The 18,271-nt window shown below is 46.5% G+C and overlaps 1 protein-coding gene across 1 annotated transcript in view; it reads right to left on the bottom strand.

The window, feature by feature from the left end:
• Positions 1–1,761: 1,761 nt before the first annotated feature.
• DNAH10 (dynein axonemal heavy chain 10) overlaps positions 1,762–18,271 on the bottom strand; it is a 112,170-nt gene continuing 95,660 nt past the window's right edge. Inside the window, exons 68-79 of the mRNA XM_032229343.1 lie at positions 17,392–17,546; positions 16,509–16,692; positions 13,661–13,861; positions 12,463–12,672; positions 9,831–9,926; positions 8,340–8,511; positions 6,977–7,108; positions 5,833–6,044; positions 4,955–5,122; positions 4,443–4,623; positions 3,091–3,236; positions 1,762–2,168 (exon numbers count right to left, since the gene is read on the bottom strand). Of these exons, the coding sequence (XP_032085234.1) occupies positions 2,022–2,168; positions 3,091–3,236; positions 4,443–4,623; positions 4,955–5,122; positions 5,833–6,044; positions 6,977–7,108; positions 8,340–8,511; positions 9,831–9,926; positions 12,463–12,672; positions 13,661–13,861; positions 16,509–16,692; positions 17,392–17,546 (2,004 nt within the window). The 3' untranslated portion in view covers positions 1,762–2,021. The remainder of the gene's footprint in view (positions 2,169–3,090; positions 3,237–4,442; positions 4,624–4,954; positions 5,123–5,832; positions 6,045–6,976; positions 7,109–8,339; positions 8,512–9,830; positions 9,927–12,462; positions 12,673–13,660; positions 13,862–16,508; positions 16,693–17,391; positions 17,547–18,271) is intronic.

The raw sequence follows: 18,271 nt of genomic DNA, 5'->3' as shown, positions 1-18,271 counted from the left end.
AACTTTTATTTTGCTAATCCCGGCTAAGCTTCTCTGTGTTCTTTGTTGGAGGTGTGGGGGAGGATCGCCGTTGGGGGGAGGGGCGGAGGGGAAGAGCGGACGCCCACCGTTGTCCAGTGGAAGAGGGGGATCTCTTTCGGAGATGGAGAACAACCGTTGACTTACCTGAACGGTGCTTCTATGCGCGCTGCTTGGGGAATCCAAGCATGGGGTTAACTTTGTCCATTAGCCTTGAGACTGAGTTATGCAAATTGCTGGCCACGCCTCCTCTGACTGGACTGGTCCAGTTTTTTAACTCAGTCCAGCCTAAAGAGACGCAAAATAATTCTCTCTAGGTTACTAGACAGATTCGTCATTATTATTTTCACAAATTCATTGTTATTATTTCAGCTTGGTTGACCATTTGTCCAGTGGAAGAGGGGAGGGTCTCTTTCGGAGATGGAGAATCGACCACTGATCCATGGTGGTGGTAGTGGGGAGATTACGAGGGTCTTCGGAAGGCCAGCTTGTCTGTTTGGTTGGAGGGTCTGCAATCTGGTATTTCAAAATTCAGCTAAAGCATAGGAATAACCAAAGTTGGAAGGGACCTTGGAGGTCTTCTAGTCCCAACGGCCTGAGAAATGGACTGAAAAAACGGCCCAGAAAACGGATGGGCATTGGCCATTTTCCGGCCAGTGAAGGCCAGCTGGAAACCAGAAGAGTAGCTGGTGAGAGCATATGTGCCCACAGCAGATGTTCCATAAGTTTGCCATCACGGCTCTACACAATTTCAGACGGGTGACTGTCCAGTCTCTTCTTAAAAATCTCCAGTGATGGAGCACCCACAACTTCTGGTGGCAGGCAGTTCCCTTGGTTGATTGTCCTCATTGTTAGGAAGTTTCTCCTTAATTCCAGGTTGATTCTCTCCTTGATTAGTTTCCACCCACTGCTTCTTGTCCTGCCTTCTGGTGCTTTGGGGAATAGCTTGACTCCCTCTTCTTGACGGCAGCCCCTCAAATATCAGAAGACTGCTATCATGTCTCCCCTGGTCCTTCTTTTCATTAAACTACCCATACCCAATTCCAGCAACCTTTCTGACTATGATAAATGAAGTAGCTTCAGTGATGGAGCAGCCAAAAATTCCAAAGAAATAAGATTATTCTACTCTTCAAGATAAAGCTTAGGATATTCCTTTTCTGGTGGATTTTAAAGAAAAAAGGTTTGCTGTTTCTCAACGATGCCAATTGGAAAACTTATGGACATCAACTCCCAGAATTCCCCAGCCGGCATCTGAATTCTGGGAGTTGAAGTTCGAAGGTCCTCAAATTGCCAAGCATGAGAAACCCTGATTTAGGTCGGTGTTTAAGGAACAACAAAAGGAACTTAAATTTGGACGGGATGCCATTTTAAAATGTGTGGCGTTAAACCAGCATCAATTTAGAACCTTCTTGCTTGTTTCTAGGTCAAATTTTACTGCCAAGCCTCCGCTACAAGAATTTGGGAGGAACGCACTGTGAATTTAAAAAAAAAACATGCTTGACCTTTTCTCTCAGATTAAGGAGACGATCCTCCCTGGTGCAATTTCACTCAAAATTGCCTCCACACCAAGAAAAAATTGGCTCAAAAAAGGACCAAATAAATCCATTTCCGAAACGGGCCGACGAGTTAATCCGCTGTAACATAAATCGCCTGGCGCTTTGTGGAGTTGTATCGAGTCACATATTTATTTCTGGGGTAATAATAAAATACATTAAACCTTCCTGGTTGCGGCCTTGGCCCCCAACTACATCTTTCACATCAAACACAACTGCAAAATTATTGATATAAAAAGTGCAATGTATAAATATTTGCTGTGGTTTTTTTTTTTTTTAAAAAGGAACGAGAAACGGCAACTGAAAATTTTTTAAAACAAACCTTCAAAAACTTAACTTTGCAACCAGGAAGCCTCCAGTGGCCAGTTTTTTTTTTTTCCCCCCTTCTTTCTTCACCTCTTCCCAAACGCTGGTTAACAGGGGAGCTACGGCAATGGCTGAAACCGATGCTCAATCGGCATTTAAGGTGAGGCAAACACCTTGGAGGACCCAATGAGAAATGTGCCTTGTGGTAAACAGATCAGCTTCAAATACCAATCCCACCCCCATGGCGTTTCTCCGCATGGAGGTCGTGTAGACGGGTGTCCGGAAAGTGTTCTGGAAAAGAAAAGAAAAAAACCATTACGAGGTTCTTGTTTATTAAAAAAAAGCAGACAAAACCTTACAGAAGTGAATTAATTGCAGCTCAGGGTTGGACTGAAGGGGTTCTTGGTGCCCTCTGAGCTTGGTGGTTTTCTTGCAGGCGTCTCATGACCCAACTAGGTAACGTCATCAGTGCTAGAAGGGAGGGTGGGGTTTGCTCCCTGTTTATATCCAAGCAGTAAACAACACTCCAATCAAGGAATTAATGCCACAAATTGTAAACAACAGCCTAATCAAAGGACCAGTAAGACCATTCTCATCAACACTGACAAGACAAGTCTCTTGTGCATAAATAGAAAGCAAACCCCACTCCTTCTAGCACTGATGATGTTACCTAGTAGGGTCACGAAACGCCTTCAAGAAACCACCAAGCTCAAAAGAGCACCATTTTAATTGCTATTAAAAGTAAAGGTTCCCCTCGCACATAGATGTTAGTCGTTCCCGACTCTAGGGGGTGGTGCTCATCTCCGTTTCAAAGCCAAAGAGCCAGCGCTGTCCGAGGACGTCTCCGTGGTCATATGGCCGGCATGACTCAACGCCGAAAGGGGCACGGAGCGCTGTTTCCATCCCACCAAAGGTGGCTCCTATTTTTCTACTTGCATTTTTTAACGTGCTTTCGAACTGCTAGGTTGGCAGAAGCCGGGACGAGTCATGGGAGCTCCCTCCGTTACGCGGCGCTGGGGATTCGAACCGCCGAACTTCCGACCTTTTCTGATCGAAAAGCTCAGCGTCTTAGCCACTCATGCGCCAAAGAAAGTGCTTATCGGTGGCCATATGGAACGAGAAGGCCGTTCCCGGCCTGGGAAGGAATATTCCGTCTCTCCCCTGCCCTCCGCCCCCACAAATCGAAAACTCCAACCCCAGCTGTTCCTCGTACCTGGAGCTTGAGCCGATGGGCCTCGATGGGGATGACCTTCAGGATGGGCAAATCCACAACCAGCACTTTGGGTTTGCTCCTGACCAGGCAGCCGTTGTCCAAGTCCCAGTCGGCCCCCTCCAAATACAGGCCGGACACAAAACACCCTGGAGAGAGAGAGAGAGAGAGAGGAACAAGGATGCTCAGCTACTTCACATTTCGGAAAGGCTGCACCCCCTCAACCAAGACGGGACTTTTGAGGATTTAAAGGAGGCGTTTGGAAATGAAGAAGGCTAAAAAAAATAGGTAGAAAACGTAAGAGAGAGAAATAAGATGAAAGCTGTTAGTATCTGTAGGGTGAGAACAATGATGTTTCATGCTGATATGGAATTATCGCTAGGAGATCTTCAGAAGAAAAACGGGAGAGTTTTATCGTGTTTAAATGTTTTAATACATTGTAGTATTAAGTTCAGGGAAATGAGGTTAGTATGAATGTGAGAGACGTGGCAAAAAGAAGAACAATGTGGCATGTTTGCACCCAGACGACAAACTGCATTAGGAAAAGATGCAATCTTTATTTTCGTAACTGAAAAATAAGTATCATCTTTATGGTCATTGTACTTAAATGCAACGAACTTGGTATAAATAAAATTGCTTATGTTGCGTCACTAACATAACAACTGCAGTGATTCACTTAACAACCGTGTCACTAACTGCAGTGATTCACTTAGGAACCGTGTCACTAATATAACAACTACAGTGATTCACTTAACAACCGTGTAAGTCTGCAGTGATTTACTTAGGAACCATGTCACTAACATAACAACTGCAGTGATTCACTTAACAACCGTGTCACTAACTGCAGTGATTCACTTAGGAACCGTGTCACTAACATAACAACTGCAGTGATTCACTTAACAACCATGTCATTAACTGCAGTGATTCATTTAACAACCATGTCATTAACTGCAGTGATTGACTTAAGAACCATGTCACTAACATGACAACTGCAGTGATTCACTTAACAACCGTGTCACTAACTGCAGTGATTCACTTAACAACCATGTCACTAACATAACAACTGCAGTGATTCACTTAACAACTGTGTCACTAACTGCAGTGATTCACTTAAGAACCACGTCACTAACTTAACCCACTGTAGAGAGTCACTTAACAACAGTCGTAAAAGGAGGGCAGAGTTCACTCAACAACTGTCTCGCTTAGCGACAGGAACAACGTTGGGCTCAATTGGGGTCCTAAATCGAGGAGTACCTGTGGTATGTCCTGGAGCAAGTCCATCGGGCGCTTTGTGGGCTTCCTGAATGAACGCGAGCCCCCCCCCCCCCCCCCCCCCCCCCCGGGGAACACCTTACCTTGGCCCGGCCGTTCCGTGACCTCGTCGGCGGTCCGGTATTTGGTGACTTGGGTGTATAAAGTGGAGCGGTCGAGCGGCCAGCCGTTCTTTCTGCAGGTGGCTTGGACAAGCGCCGTGAGGTAGGACTCGGGGATGTGCAGCCCCGACAGCCACATGACGCTGGGCTCGCTGTCTTCAACCTAAGGGCGGCAAAGAGCTCGGTTCGGCTCTTCCCCAGAGTGAACAAGGGTACCGGGGACCCGGCACAGCTCTCTGCGCCCGTCTCTGTGGGTCACAGGAGGGCATTAGTGTGTGGCACCAAGGCGGGCAAGAGAGATTAAAAAGTTCTCCAGCGTCTACTGGAGTTGGCCGTCCAAGCAATGTAAATAAATAAGGAACAAAGTTGGGGGGAAAAAATCACAGAGTACAAAGGAGTGGTGGGTTCCCTGCGCGCGTGAGACGCTTCTGCCCCAAAGCACAGACCTTCCCCCCCACACACACACACTTAACGAAGGCGTCCTGTCCACTCACCCACGACGTGTACTGGAGAAACCTGGTCTTAAAATAAATCATCCAGTTGCCCAGGGTCTTCAGTGTGTCGGGAGCCAACTTCCTCCAGATGTTTGGGATGTGACCGTTGAAGAGAGCCCGGGCCACTTCGTCCAGTTCGTTGCTCATGCCAACCTCCCCAGCCAAGGCCTGGGCGGAAGACACAAAAGGATGGTTGGTCCACTTGTCACTCAAGATTGGGGGGGGGGAGATAAAGGGGGAGTGTTTAGATGGGTGGGTGGATGTTCTAACCCAGGCTTCCTTAGAAAGCAAGAAGCAGAGCCTTGGTCCCAGCAAAACCCCTTCTATTTACACGAAATGTGACTTCCTTTCATTCACAGTCCGCAAGGCTTTAGCAAACAGGAATATTTATCCACACGAACCTTATCTCGCTTGGAGAGCTGCCAGATAATGAGTTTCCAAACTAGCAGGGCAAGGGAAAACTTGGCACAGTCTCTTAGAGTCCCAAACAGAACTTTCCACTCTTGACACGACCGAAGGGACGAATTGTTTCCTGCAAAAGCCCCCCCCCCTTCGCTTCTCTGTTGTTTCCTGCGGGAGGGGCCAATCACCTCCAAGGTGTGGCTTTACTCCCAAGTCGACCCTGCTTTCTTAGTTGTTCTTGTCTTCTGGCAGCTCTGCGCATGGGCACACTGGGAACAGGCTCCAGCTGTTCCTCTGCCTCGCTGCTGTCTAGCTCCCTCTCTGCCTCTGACGCAGAGCCCTCGTCTGAGCTTTCCTCAACCCCACAGGACTGGCCCATGTTCCTCCCCAACCTCCTCACTGTCCGACTCTGCTACCAGCTCCGCTGGCTGCCGGCGGGCCACAACCGGTGCTGGATAAGATAGTTCTGTGCTTACCCTCTGCAGCTCGGCCAAGGATTTGGTCATCCGGACGATGAGTTTGTTGAACCTCTCCAGTTCCTGCAGCAGCACTACCGTTGTCGGCGAGATGTCGATGCCCAAAGCTTTCCTGATGTGATCGAGGTCGAAAATCTTGGGCATCTTGTTCTCGATGTCCTTGGCAACCTGAGCAATGTACTCGTCCCGGCTGATCCCAGCACCGGATTCCCCTAAAATCGGGACAAAAAGATCGGGTGGGGAAGGAGGAGGCACGTCAAGGGCCATTTGGTGGCGGTGACGAATCCAACGTTGCAGAGTGGGAAATTTCTGCTGATTTGGGGTGGGGTCCTGTTTTTGTTAATACAGGTAGTCCTCGGCTTACAACTGGCGACCTTCCGAATAAGCCCTTGACCCGTCAAAACCGCGCTCAACTAAGCCGCGCCCGATTAAACCGCATCGCTGACGTCATCAACAGGGCGACAACAGCCAGCACGGAGAAAGAAGGGCGCTTTAAATAGTGCTTTGAAAGCAAGCCGATTCAACTTAAGGTAAGGGTTAGGTTTAGGGTTAGGTTAAGGGTTAGGATTAGGATTAGGTTTAGGGTTAGGTTAAGGGTTAGGTTTGGGGTTAGGTTTAGGGTTAGGTTAAGGGTTAGGTTTAAGGTTTAGGATTAGGTTTAGGGGGGTTAGGTTTAGGTTTAGGGGTTAATTTTAGGTTTAGGGTTTACAGCGTGCTTCTATCTCCGCGCTGTTGTCGCCCTGTTGATGACGTCAGCGACGCGGTTTAGTCGGGCGCGGTTTAGTCGGGCGCGGTTTTGTGGTGGAACCGAATAAGCCAAGTGGAGGCCAGATTCACTTAACAACCGCCTTACCAATTTCAGTGATTCACTTAACAACTGTGGGCGTGAAAAGTTGTAAAATGGGACAAAAAAACACTTAACAAGTATCTCGCTTAACAACAGAAATGTTGGGTTAAGTTGGGGCCGTGAGTTGAGGACAACCTACTGTATTCCAGCAAAATTTCAACTATTTATTTATAGATTTTTATTCCAGGCAATGAAAATTAGGAAGTTGCGGTCAGCAGAGTTTGATGGCCTTAGAGCCTCAACAGACCACAGAGGCCCATTTTTGTCCACTTCTGCTGACCTTCTTGAGGGCCGTACCTGTTTGGGGCTGTAGCTCTAAGAGATGCGACCACATATCGCGGGCTGCCTGGGTATAGTACCCAATTTCAGCGTTCGGATGCAGACCAAACACCTCTGGCGTGTTGGCGAGTGGTAGGGACTCAATCTCTTCTGTGGAAGGAAGACGCAGAAAGAGTGGGATTGAAGATGAAAAGAAGAATTAAGGGGAGACATGACAGGAGTCTTCCAGTATCTCAGGGGCTGCCCCAAAGAAGAGGGAGTCACGCTATTCTCCAAGGCACCTGAAGGCAGGACAAGAAGCAATGGGTGGAAACTAATCAAGGAGAAGAAGCAATTTAGAACTCAGGAGAAATTTCCTGACAGTTAGGACAATTAACCAGTGGAACAACTTGCCTCCAGAAGTTGTGAATGCTCCAACACTGGAAGTCTTTAAGAAGTTGTTGGACAGCCATTTGTCTGAAGTGGTGTAGGGTCTCCTGCTTGAGCAGGGGGCTGGACTACAAGACCTCCAAGGTCCCTTCCAGCTTCTATTCTATTCTATTCTATTCTATTCTATTCTCCTTCCTTCTTTCCTTATTCTACTCTACTCTGCTCTACTCTTATTCTATTCTACTCTTATTCTATTCTATTCTACTCTTATTCTATTCTATTCCCCTTCTTTCCTTATTCTACTCTATTCTATTCTACTCTGCTCTACTCTGCTCTACTCTTATTCTATTCTATTCTACTCTTATTCTATTCTATTCTACTCTTATTCTACTCTACTCTTATTCTATTCTATTCTACTCTTATTCTATTCTACTCTTATTCTATTCTACTCTTATTCTATTCTACTCTACTCTTATTCTATTCTACTCTTATTCTATTCTATTCTACTCTTATTCTACTCTACTCTTATTCTATTCTACTCTTATTCTATTCTACTCTACTCTTATTCTATTCTACTCTACTCTTATTCTATTCTACTCTTATTCTACTCTACTCTTATTCTATTCTACTCTACTCTTATTCTATTCTACTCTTATTCTACTCTACTCTTATTCTATTCTATTCTACTCTTATTCTACTCTTTTACTATTCTATTCCCCTTCCTTCTTTCCTTATTCTACTCTTATTCTATTCTAAATGGTGCTTCAATATAGAATTATATTAAAATAAACATTTGAGTACTTCTTTATGTAATTAAGAGGCAGCAATGAAAGACAACCGAATCAGGGTCTACTGTAAAATATGGACCTGCTATTGTATCTGGAAGAGTGCTACGTTAAGGGATGTTATTATATTTCTACCCCCAGATCTGTCAAAACTTTAAACCAGGCAGGGGTCCAATCTTGACAACTTTTAAGGCTCCTGGACTTCAACTCCCACACTGGTGCCTTACCCACATAATCGTCCTTCGATGTCCCTTCGGGGATTCGGTAATCCACATCGTCATTGCAGAAAAAGTGGAAAGGCTGGAAAGTGTCGAAGATAAAATCCCCCAGGTATTCGTCCATGTAAATCGTAAGGATGCGCCGGTCGAAGCTGTCGATGGCTCGCCCGCCGTACATCACCTAGAAATCGGCAGAACATAAAGGATTTAATCACCATTTGAGATGGAATTTTTCCTGTGGCATTTTTTTTTTTTAAATTTAAATTTTGGATTTATTTATCAGATTTAGAGAAACTGCCCATCTGCTTCACAGAAGGACTCTGGAGGGCGTGCGAATAAAATATTGAAACGTAAAAAACGGCATGTAAAATTTAAAATGAGACAAAGGTGGTTAAAATTCAACATTCAAGGTTAATGAAAAGGCAGAGGGAGGGTCTTCAGGTTGCCTATCAGCTCCTCTGGTACCACCCTAGTAATCCTAAACAAATTTACAGATAATCATTGACTTACAACGGCATTTTTGGACTGGAATTTCTGTCACTAAGCAATGCAGTCGTAAAGCAGAGGTCTCTGGCTTAGCCTAAGTCAATGGGGAAGGCGGCAGGAAATCGCAAGTCCCAGACCCACCGGTGGGGGAGAGTATTTCCCCGCCCTCAATAGTGAGAAGATGTAATAGTGGGCCTTCTGGATGAATATTGATCAGTCTCATGGGGTCATTTTTGAGGGGCCGCCCCCCTCGTCATTTCGAGCAATCACACTGCCCCTTGTGTTAGGAATATAATTCTAACGGTTGGGTTGGCAATATATAAATCATGTAACAATGTTGTACCTGTTTCTTTAAATCAGTGTTTTTCAACCACTGTGCCGCGGCACACTAGTGTGCCGTGACATAGTGTAAGGTGTGCCGTGGGAAAATTACTTTATATATAGTCAATATAGGCACAGAGTTAATTTTTTTTAACATTTTCTAATGGTGGTGTGCCTCGTGATTTTTTTCATGAAAAAAGTGTGCCTTTGCACAAAAAAGGTTGAAAAACACTGCTTTAAATCATACTGTAAAACGTGATTGGCTGCTGTTTTCCTCAACCTGCCATAAGAGGGAGCCAGAACGACTGTTAGCTCTCTCTCTCTGTTCGTTAGATGCTGGGCTGATCTGATCTGAGTGTTTTGGAAGCTGGCTGTTAGAAAGCGCCGTGAGCTATTGTAAGTTTTGCAACTGCTAGTAAAATTTGCGTACCGAACTGATTATATGGATACTGGACTATGTTATTTGGATTATTCCCTTAACTGAAAGACATTGATGACTGGCTGTCTTATCCGTGTATAACCTGGACTGTTCGATGGACTCTGATAACTCTATTTGCACGAAAGTAAAAGCCTATTTAAACTGCAGTGTCTCTGTATGCTGGTTTGTGTGTTCACCAACGCAACTCTCACAACGCTTCTCTGAACGTAGTCGCTCTCCCAACGGGGAGCTTACCTAACACCTTGTCTACTCACCTCTCCGATGAGATACTTCAGGCTCCCCCATGGAATTTTGTCGTCGTTTTGCTGGAAAGCTTTGGACAAGTAAGTGTTGAGTATCTCCATGCAGACCTGGTGGGATTGTGGGGTGAGGAAGTGGTGGTGGTGTGGGAAAAAAAAATCCATGGATTAATCACTCGGGGTCTCGCTTAGCTTAGCCACCCTAACTTCCTGCTCTTAAAATTGACAATCATTGGTGATGCTCCTTTTCTCAAAGAAAAACGAAAACAACAACACCACAGCACATCTGTGAGCAGCTGGTTGTAGCAGAGGAAGACGGATTCGATGATGAATTTTCGGGGGGGGGGAAATAAGAATGGATGCTTGAACAGTTGGATGTAGAAATATAGGCGAGTCCTCGACCTGACTGACTTGTGACCGTTTCTCACACTTACGACCTTTCCCGTGATTGTGGGACCAAAATTCAGATGCTTGGCGACTGGTTCATATTTAGGACGGGTTGCCGCGTCCCATGGTTACGTGATTCCCCTTTTGTGACCTTCTGGCAAGGAAAGTCAATGGGGAAGACAGATTCACTTAACGACCGGATGAGTAACTTCCCAACTGCAGGGATTGGCTTAACCGCCGAGGCGAGAAAGGTCGTGAAATGGGGCAAAATGCACTGAACCAATGTCTCACTTAACAACAGGAATGTTGGGCTCGATTGTGGTCGTAAGTCGAGGACTACCCATATTGGGTCGTGCCTTCCCCACCCAATGTCCTCCTGCTTTTCCACAAGGGATCTGTGTTTTGTGGGACTAAAAATATTGTGTATGCGCAGTAGAAGAGTGAAAAAAAAACCCTTCAGAGGAGGAGATAATAAGGAAATTTTAGTCTGTGCAGAAATGGATAGACTAATGTTAAAAATAGAAGACAAAAGAGAATATTAGGACACATGGAACAATAGCAATAGCAGTTAGACTTATATACCGCTTCATAGGGCTTTCAGCCCTCTCTAAGCGGTTTACAGAGTCAGCATATCGCCCCCACAGTCTGGGTCCTCATTTCACCCACCTCGGAAGGATGGAAGGCTGAGTCAACCTTGAGCCGGTGAGATTTGAACCGCCGAACTGCAGATAACAGTCAGCTGAAGTGGCCTGCAGTACCGCACCCTAACCACTGCGCCACCTCGAATCTTGCAGATTCTATCAATGGTTAGAAGCACGAGGCAGAAGTTGGAATACGGAAAAATTGGGTTAGGTGGACTCGGAAAGAGACACTATATATGCATCGGTGTATTAGAATGAATATGATGGTTAAAAATAACTGTGTAACTGTGTAAATAGTATATATGTTATTTGTCCTTCACATTAGTTTTCATGGCAAGTGAAACGCCAGGGCAATCACACTGTATTCAATATATTATTCATTCATGTATTAACTGCAGCTATAATTGTTTTTGCACAATATTGGAAAAGTGCAGAGATCCCTACTGATGAGAAGGTGATAAGGAAAATATTAGAATGTGCAGAAATGAACAGATTAACATTAGCAATTAAGGAGGTAGAGCAAACTGAATGTTATATGATTTGGGAAGTATTTTACCAAGAGAAAAAAAGGAGTTTGGAAATGAAGAAGGCTAAATAAATAAGCAGAAAATATATTAAGATAGCGACATAAATAAGATGAAAGCTGTTAGTATGTGTAGGATGAGAATAGTGATGTTTGGGGTTAATATGGTGTCATCGCTAGAAGATATTAAGAAGAGTAATGGAGAGTTTTATCATGTGTAAATGTTTAATATATTATAATATTAAGTTTAGGGAAATGAGGTTAATATGAATGTGAAAGAGTTGGCAAAAAAAAGAACGATGTGGCACAGAGAAGTTTGTGCCCAGATGACACACGGCTTAAGGAAAGATGGAATGCTTATTTTTGTAACTAAAAAATAATAAAACTCTTTAAAATATACTGTGTGTGTGTGTGTATGTATGTGTGTATGTGTGTGTGTGTGTATATATATATATATATATATATATATATATATATATATATATATATATATATATATATAATGTTATATTTGTGCTGATAAATACTTTAAATATATATATATATACATACATATATATATACACACACATACATACATATGTATATATACACACACACATACATACACACATATATATATATACACACACACACACATATACATACATACTGTGTATACATGTGTGTGTGTGTGTGTTGCATTTGTGCTGATAAATAAATAAAGGGAGACTTTAACACAGATGTAACAAAGGGAACATTAAAAATAATGGCTTTCTGTCTGGATGGTCTCCTGGGGCGAGCCGATAGACAGAGAAAGGAAGCGTACTGCTTCCTTTCTCTGTCTATCGGATCACCCCAGGAGACCATCCAGGAGACCATATATATATGATATATATATATATAATCTCTATCTCTATCTCTATCTCTATCTCTATCTCTATCATCTCTATCTCTATCTCTATCTCTATCTCTATCTCTATCTCTATCTCTATCTCTATCTCTATCTCTATCTCTATCTCTATATCCATATCCATATCTATATCCATATCCATATCTATATATAGATATGGATATCCTGGCCACTCCCTGCCGAGGAACCAAAATGCCAATTAACCTGGAAATCCGATTCGTTGAAATCGTAGGGGACGTTCCAACCGATCTTCCCAAACTTCCTCCTCTCCTGCACCACAGCGTGGAAAAACGCCAAGACGTAGACCAAGGACTTGAAGGCGGTGTGAGGACACTGGTCGAGGGACTCGTGGGAGATTTTGAAGAAGGTCGCTCTCATGTTGAGCTTCAAGCCGTTGGGGGGCTCTGTGACAACCTGAGATGATTTGGGGGGGGGGAGAGAGAAAACGACCCCAGTTGCGATGGGTTGCATCACTAGATACAGATGCTTTCGGGTGCTCTTCTCCCTAACGGTGCTTTGTGAACTTTCGTTGGGTCTTTCTCCATGCCCGCTGTTCCGATCTAGTCTTCCCAAAAGCACAAAACCGACTCCTTGTTCCGATAAAACCCCTTTTGTTTAGTTTAAAGGGAATTCCTCTCCAGCAAAGTCTTCCGAGAGATTTCACAACTACAGACCTTTATCGGGCTTGGAAAGCTGCCAGCCGATATCTTCCAAACGCCAGGCTGTAGCAGCAATTACTTGGCAAGAAATCAGGAACAGATCTTCACCCTAATGAATTGAACTAATTGCCCCCTGCAAACTCCACTCCCCTTTTGCTCCTCTTTTATACCCTATGGGAGGGGCCATTCACCGTCCACCTCTGTCTTTACTCCTGCGTTGGCTTTTGTTCCTTAGCTGTTCCTTTCTCCTGGCAGCTCCCCTGGGGAACAGGCCCCAGCTGTTCTTCTGCCTCACTGATGTCTGACTCCGAAGGCAGCTGATAACTGTTGGACGGCCCTGGCCCCCTCTCTGCCCCCGACACAGAGCCCTCATCAGAGCCTTCCCCAGACTCCAGGACTGGCCCAGGTTCCTCCCCAACCCTCCTCACTGTCTTGAGTCTGCCACCGCTGGTGGGCCACAGCACCCACTGTGTCCTTCGTGTCCCCGACTCCTCACCCAAATTAAGCCCAGTGACACTGATGAACACCTGTCCCTCAGGAAGTTTGGGATGTTCTTCTCTCGGCAGATCATCTGCCTCAATGAAGTGATTTGATCTGGTGGATTTTTTCCCCCCAGGGATGGACAAATGGAGGGGGGGGGGATGGCCACCAAAGATTGGCTCCCATGCTCTGATGCCTCCTCTACCAAAAGAGCAAATCGGAGTTGAGGGCGTGAGACGATCCCTTCCGGGTGTGTCACTTACCTTGAGAGATTTCTGAAGGATCCCAATGGGAAAACCTTTGGTGGGGTCAGTGGTCAACCAGAGTCGGAAATCCGGGTGAGGCTTGGTAATCCTTTCGAGGGCCTTCTCCAGGTCGATCAGCCACTTCACCAAGAGATGACAATTCTGCAACATGAGCCACTGTCCACGGGCCACGGCGTTCTCCAGCAGCTGCAGCGCCACCTGGGAGGAGAACGAGATGGGAGCGTGAGGTGTCTCCAGGGTTGGAGCCAGAAGAGATCTTCAGCCAAAGGAGTAATTGAGTAATTTATTTATATGCCGCCCTTTTCCCTGGGGGGACTCAGGGCGGCTTACAACTCGAAAAGGGGGGGAAACAAACAATTAACACATAGGACAGTACATCATTAAAAGCACAACATTCATACTATTCGGGTGGGTTAGTCTTTAACCCCAGGCCTGACGGGATAGCCAGATTTTAAGGGCTGTGCGGAAGGTCTGGAGGGTGGTGAGGGTACGAATCTCCACAGGGAGATCGTTCCATAGGGTCGGAGCTGCCACCGAGAAGGCTCTCCTCCGCGTAGTTGCCAGTCGACATTGACTGGCAGATGGGACTTGGAGGAGGCCTAATCTATGGGATCTAATTGGTCGCGTGGAGGTGATTGGCAGGAGGCGGTCTCTCAAGTACCCAGATCCACTACCATGAAGGGCTTTGTAGGTGGCAAGTAGCACCTTGAAGCGTACCCGGAGATCGACCGGTAGCCAGTGCAGCTCGCGGAGGATAGGTGTTATGTGGGCGAAGCGAGGTGCACCCACGATCGCTCGCGCGGCCGCATTCTGGACTAGCTGAAGTCGCCGAATACTCTTCAAGGGCAGCCCCATGTAGAGCACATTGCAGTACTCCAGCCTAGAGGTCACAAGGGCACGAGTGACTGTTGTGAGAGCCTCCCGGTTCAGGTAGGGGTTCAGGTAGGGATGTGGATCCATGCAGAGATCCAGCTGAAAAGAGGGCAGTGGGAAGACACTGGATCCAATTTATGGACCTCTTGAGGAACTGAGCACCATAAAATGCACCTGGATGACTACGGTTGTCTCCAAAGCTTAAATGTGTTGATCTACTAGGCCACTGATGGTGAACCTTTTAGACACTGAGTGCTCAAACTGCGCGCATGTGCATCAGAGGTGGGTTCCTACTGGTTCGGACCCGTTTGGATGAGTAGGTTGGCCACGCCCCTGAACGGGTTTTATCGGTGGTGCCATAGGTGCCGCCATCTTGTTTTTTTGCTTCTGCGCATGCGCACATAGGGTGCATCAAGCACACACAAACCGCGTCCCTGAGCGAACCGGCGTTAACAAGAGCCACCCCTGGCACGCATGCCCAAACTGAAAGGTGTGCGCATGAGCAAACATGCACATGTGCGGGCATGCACATAAATGGATATGCGCCCTTGCGCAGCAGGGACCCGAAGACCAGCTGGGCATCCCAACAAGAGATAAGATCTTTTTTCTTTCGTGAGCTTCTGTTTCGTCGTGTGCAGGGCAGCAGAAGCTCACGAAAGAAATGCCACGGAGATCTAACCTGGGTCGACCGCCCGCGTGCCAGCAGAGGGGCCTGTGTGTGCCACTTCCGGCATGCGCGCCATAGGTCCACCATCAAGGTACTAGGGAAGGGGTCAGCAAACTGCGGCTCTGGAGCCGCATGTGGCTCTTTCCTCCCTCTGCTGCAGCTCCATCACGGGTAGGCGCCACAATTTTGAGAGGAGCTTCGGGGGGGTGGGGGGGGGGAGAGAGAGGCAGAGTGCGCCAGGAGAAGACTCTATGGCAAGGGGAGGGCTTTCCAGTTGTCTCCACAATTGATAGGGCTTTTGGTTATGACAGGTAGAGGAAAAAGGACGCCGCACTAGGAGGAGACTCTATGGTGGGGGAACTGAACTTCTGGTCAGCTCCAAGATTGAACAGGGGGCTTCCGGTTAGGACTTTTGTGGCTCCCGGTGTTTTCTTTCCTGTGGGAAATGGGTCCAAATGGCTCTTTGGATGTTTAAGTTTGCCAACCCCTGGACTAGGCTATTAAAGCAAGGGGTTGGGCTCATGGTAAGAAATTCTCCAGCCACATCTGCCCAATTTTTTTATAACTCAAACCTGAATTGTTGTAGAAAATTCGGGACACGCAAGCCAGCTCTTCAGGGAAGGAAATGTTTATTGCGCAGGTTCAGAATGAATGGTCTGAACAATGAGTGAAAGTCAGGAAATTCCTTATATAGTTTATCGCTTTCAGCTAAACACCCCTCAAGATTTGCCCTTGAGTTACAGCAATATTATGTCTACAGGAAGTCATAATACATAGATCAGCCAACGGACAAACATAGCATGTATTTTGAGGAACTAACAATATGTGTCTTCCAAACAGATTAACAGCCAAGCTAGCAGATGGGCTAAAATAGATGTTTTGCCTCAGCATATTTCGTGTACAGACTTCCTTCTAACCCGTGTCTACCCGCACTATGTCCTAAAAGCAAACCTTGCAATTTCTATATGAACAGTTAAAGCTTAATATCATGAAACCCTAGTTTGGTTCAGGCTCGAGGCCTACCTTGGTTCAGCCTGCCACCTTAGAATTGCAGGTGAAAATGTAATAACTGAGCGAGAAGCAAAGAAGTATAAAGATACTAAAAGCATATGAAGCATTCCTCCCCCCATAATAAGTAGGCAGATGTTTGGGAAGCCAGAAAAACTCCCAGCGAACGCCATCCTACGTGCTGTCATTCACAACATCTGGAGGAGCCACGGATTCTCTGCTGCCGAGGGAGAAAGCAGAACTTCGCCAGCCAAGGAGCGTAAGGCCATCTACCAGAACTTTTCTAACCCAACTTACCTTCTCCTGCCCCTGGCCCATTGCCAGGAATTTGAGCCGGTTCCCTCCAAAGCCCGACCGATCGGCCAGTTTCATGAGGTCAGTGGCAGGGTCAGAGCCAGGGCTCAGGATGAAGACAATGGGTGAATTAGGGGTACTCTGCTCGTAGATGGCCTCGAAGCTGATCACCGGAGGCTGGACATACCTGAGGAGGGGAAGGGGAAGAGGAGAGAGAGAGAGAGAGAGAGGAGGACATCTGGTGGACCTGGAAGCCAAGAACTCCTACTGAATGCTGTGGCCTGCCAGCTGCCAGCGGAGCCGATGGCAGACTCGGGCGATGAGGAGGTTGGGGAGGAACTTGGGCTGGTTCTGGAGTCTGAGGAAGGCTCTGACGGAGGCTGTGCGTGGGGAACAGAGATAGAGCCAAGGCCATCCGACATTCCCCAGCTGCCTTTGGAGGCGGAGACAAGTGGGGAGGAAGAACAGCTGGGGCCTGTCCCAGATGTGTGCATGCACAGAGCTGTCAGAAGAGGAGGACCGAGAGACAACTTGGGAAGAAAGGCACACGTGGATGCTGAATGGCCCCTCCCTAGCTGGGGATTAAATAGGAGGAAAGGGGAGTAGTTGTAGGAGACAACAGTTCGTATTTCTTTCGCTTGACAAGAGTTTAATTTACAGCTTTGAGGCTGGAACCTGCCAATCTGGCAATTACCCAAGGACCTGATAAGGTCTGTACTACGGTTAACTCTTTGAAGGATTATTGCCCGGATTTTTCTGTGTGTGAATGCCATGAATTCACAGTGACTAAATAAAGAGGGGGGTTTTTTGGGACAAGGAGTCTGTTTCCTGGTTCTGCTAAGGCTGGGTCAGAACACTGGAAGCCTAGGAGGGGAGGCACACGTACTTCACACCCATCGTGAGGGTGACATAGTCGGTCACGGCACGATAGACCCGATCCACTCGGAAGCATCGTAAGAGGAGCAGCTTCTGGAAGTTGGTGAGGACGCTGTTGTAGTTCATGGGGAACGGACTTTGTTCCAGTGCGTCGATATCATACCACTGAGAAGGAAGGAAGGAAGGAAGGAAGGAAGGAAGGAAGGAAGGAAGGAAGAAGGAAAAAGCAGCATTCAAAAGGTATTCCATGTTTCATCCTTCAGGGAGACAAATGACAAAGTTCATACACTATGAGGGTCACTGGTGCTCTCTGAACTTGGTTGTTTTCTTGCAGACATTTCATGACCCAACTAGGTAACATCATCACTGCTAAAAGGGAGTGGAGTTTGTTCTCTGTTTATAAGTGGTTTGCCCTATTAAAACAGACCAACAATCAAGCAATAAACAATATCCCAATAAAGATGCTGCATATTCAGACAAACAATCAAACAGTAAATAGTAACCTAATCAAGGAACCACCAAGAACATTCCTACCAATACTGATAGGGCAAGCTAAATAAAAAGACAGCAAACCCTTCTAACACTGATGACGTTACCTAGTTGGGTCACGAGACGCCTGCAAGGAAACCACCAAGCTCAGAGAGCCCCAAGGGACCCCAGAGTTCAATCCTGAACTACAAATATTGATCGGTTCTCCTCGCACCTGGGTGCTAGTCGTTCCCGACTCTGGAGGGCAGTGCTCCTCTCCGTTCCAAAGGCGAAGAGCCAGCGCTGCCCGAAGACGTCTCTGTGGTCATGTGGCCGGCATGACTCAACACCAAAGGCGCACGGAACGCTGTTCTCTTCCCACTAAAGGTGGCACCTATTTTTCTACTCGCATTTCTTACGAG

This window comes from Thamnophis elegans, chromosome 13, assembly GCF_009769535.1.
Source record: "Thamnophis elegans isolate rThaEle1 chromosome 13, rThaEle1.pri, whole genome shotgun sequence".
Lineage (NCBI taxonomy): Eukaryota > Metazoa > Chordata > Lepidosauria > Squamata > Colubridae > Thamnophis > Thamnophis elegans.
This window is presented reverse-complemented; position numbering and strand designations above follow the sequence as displayed.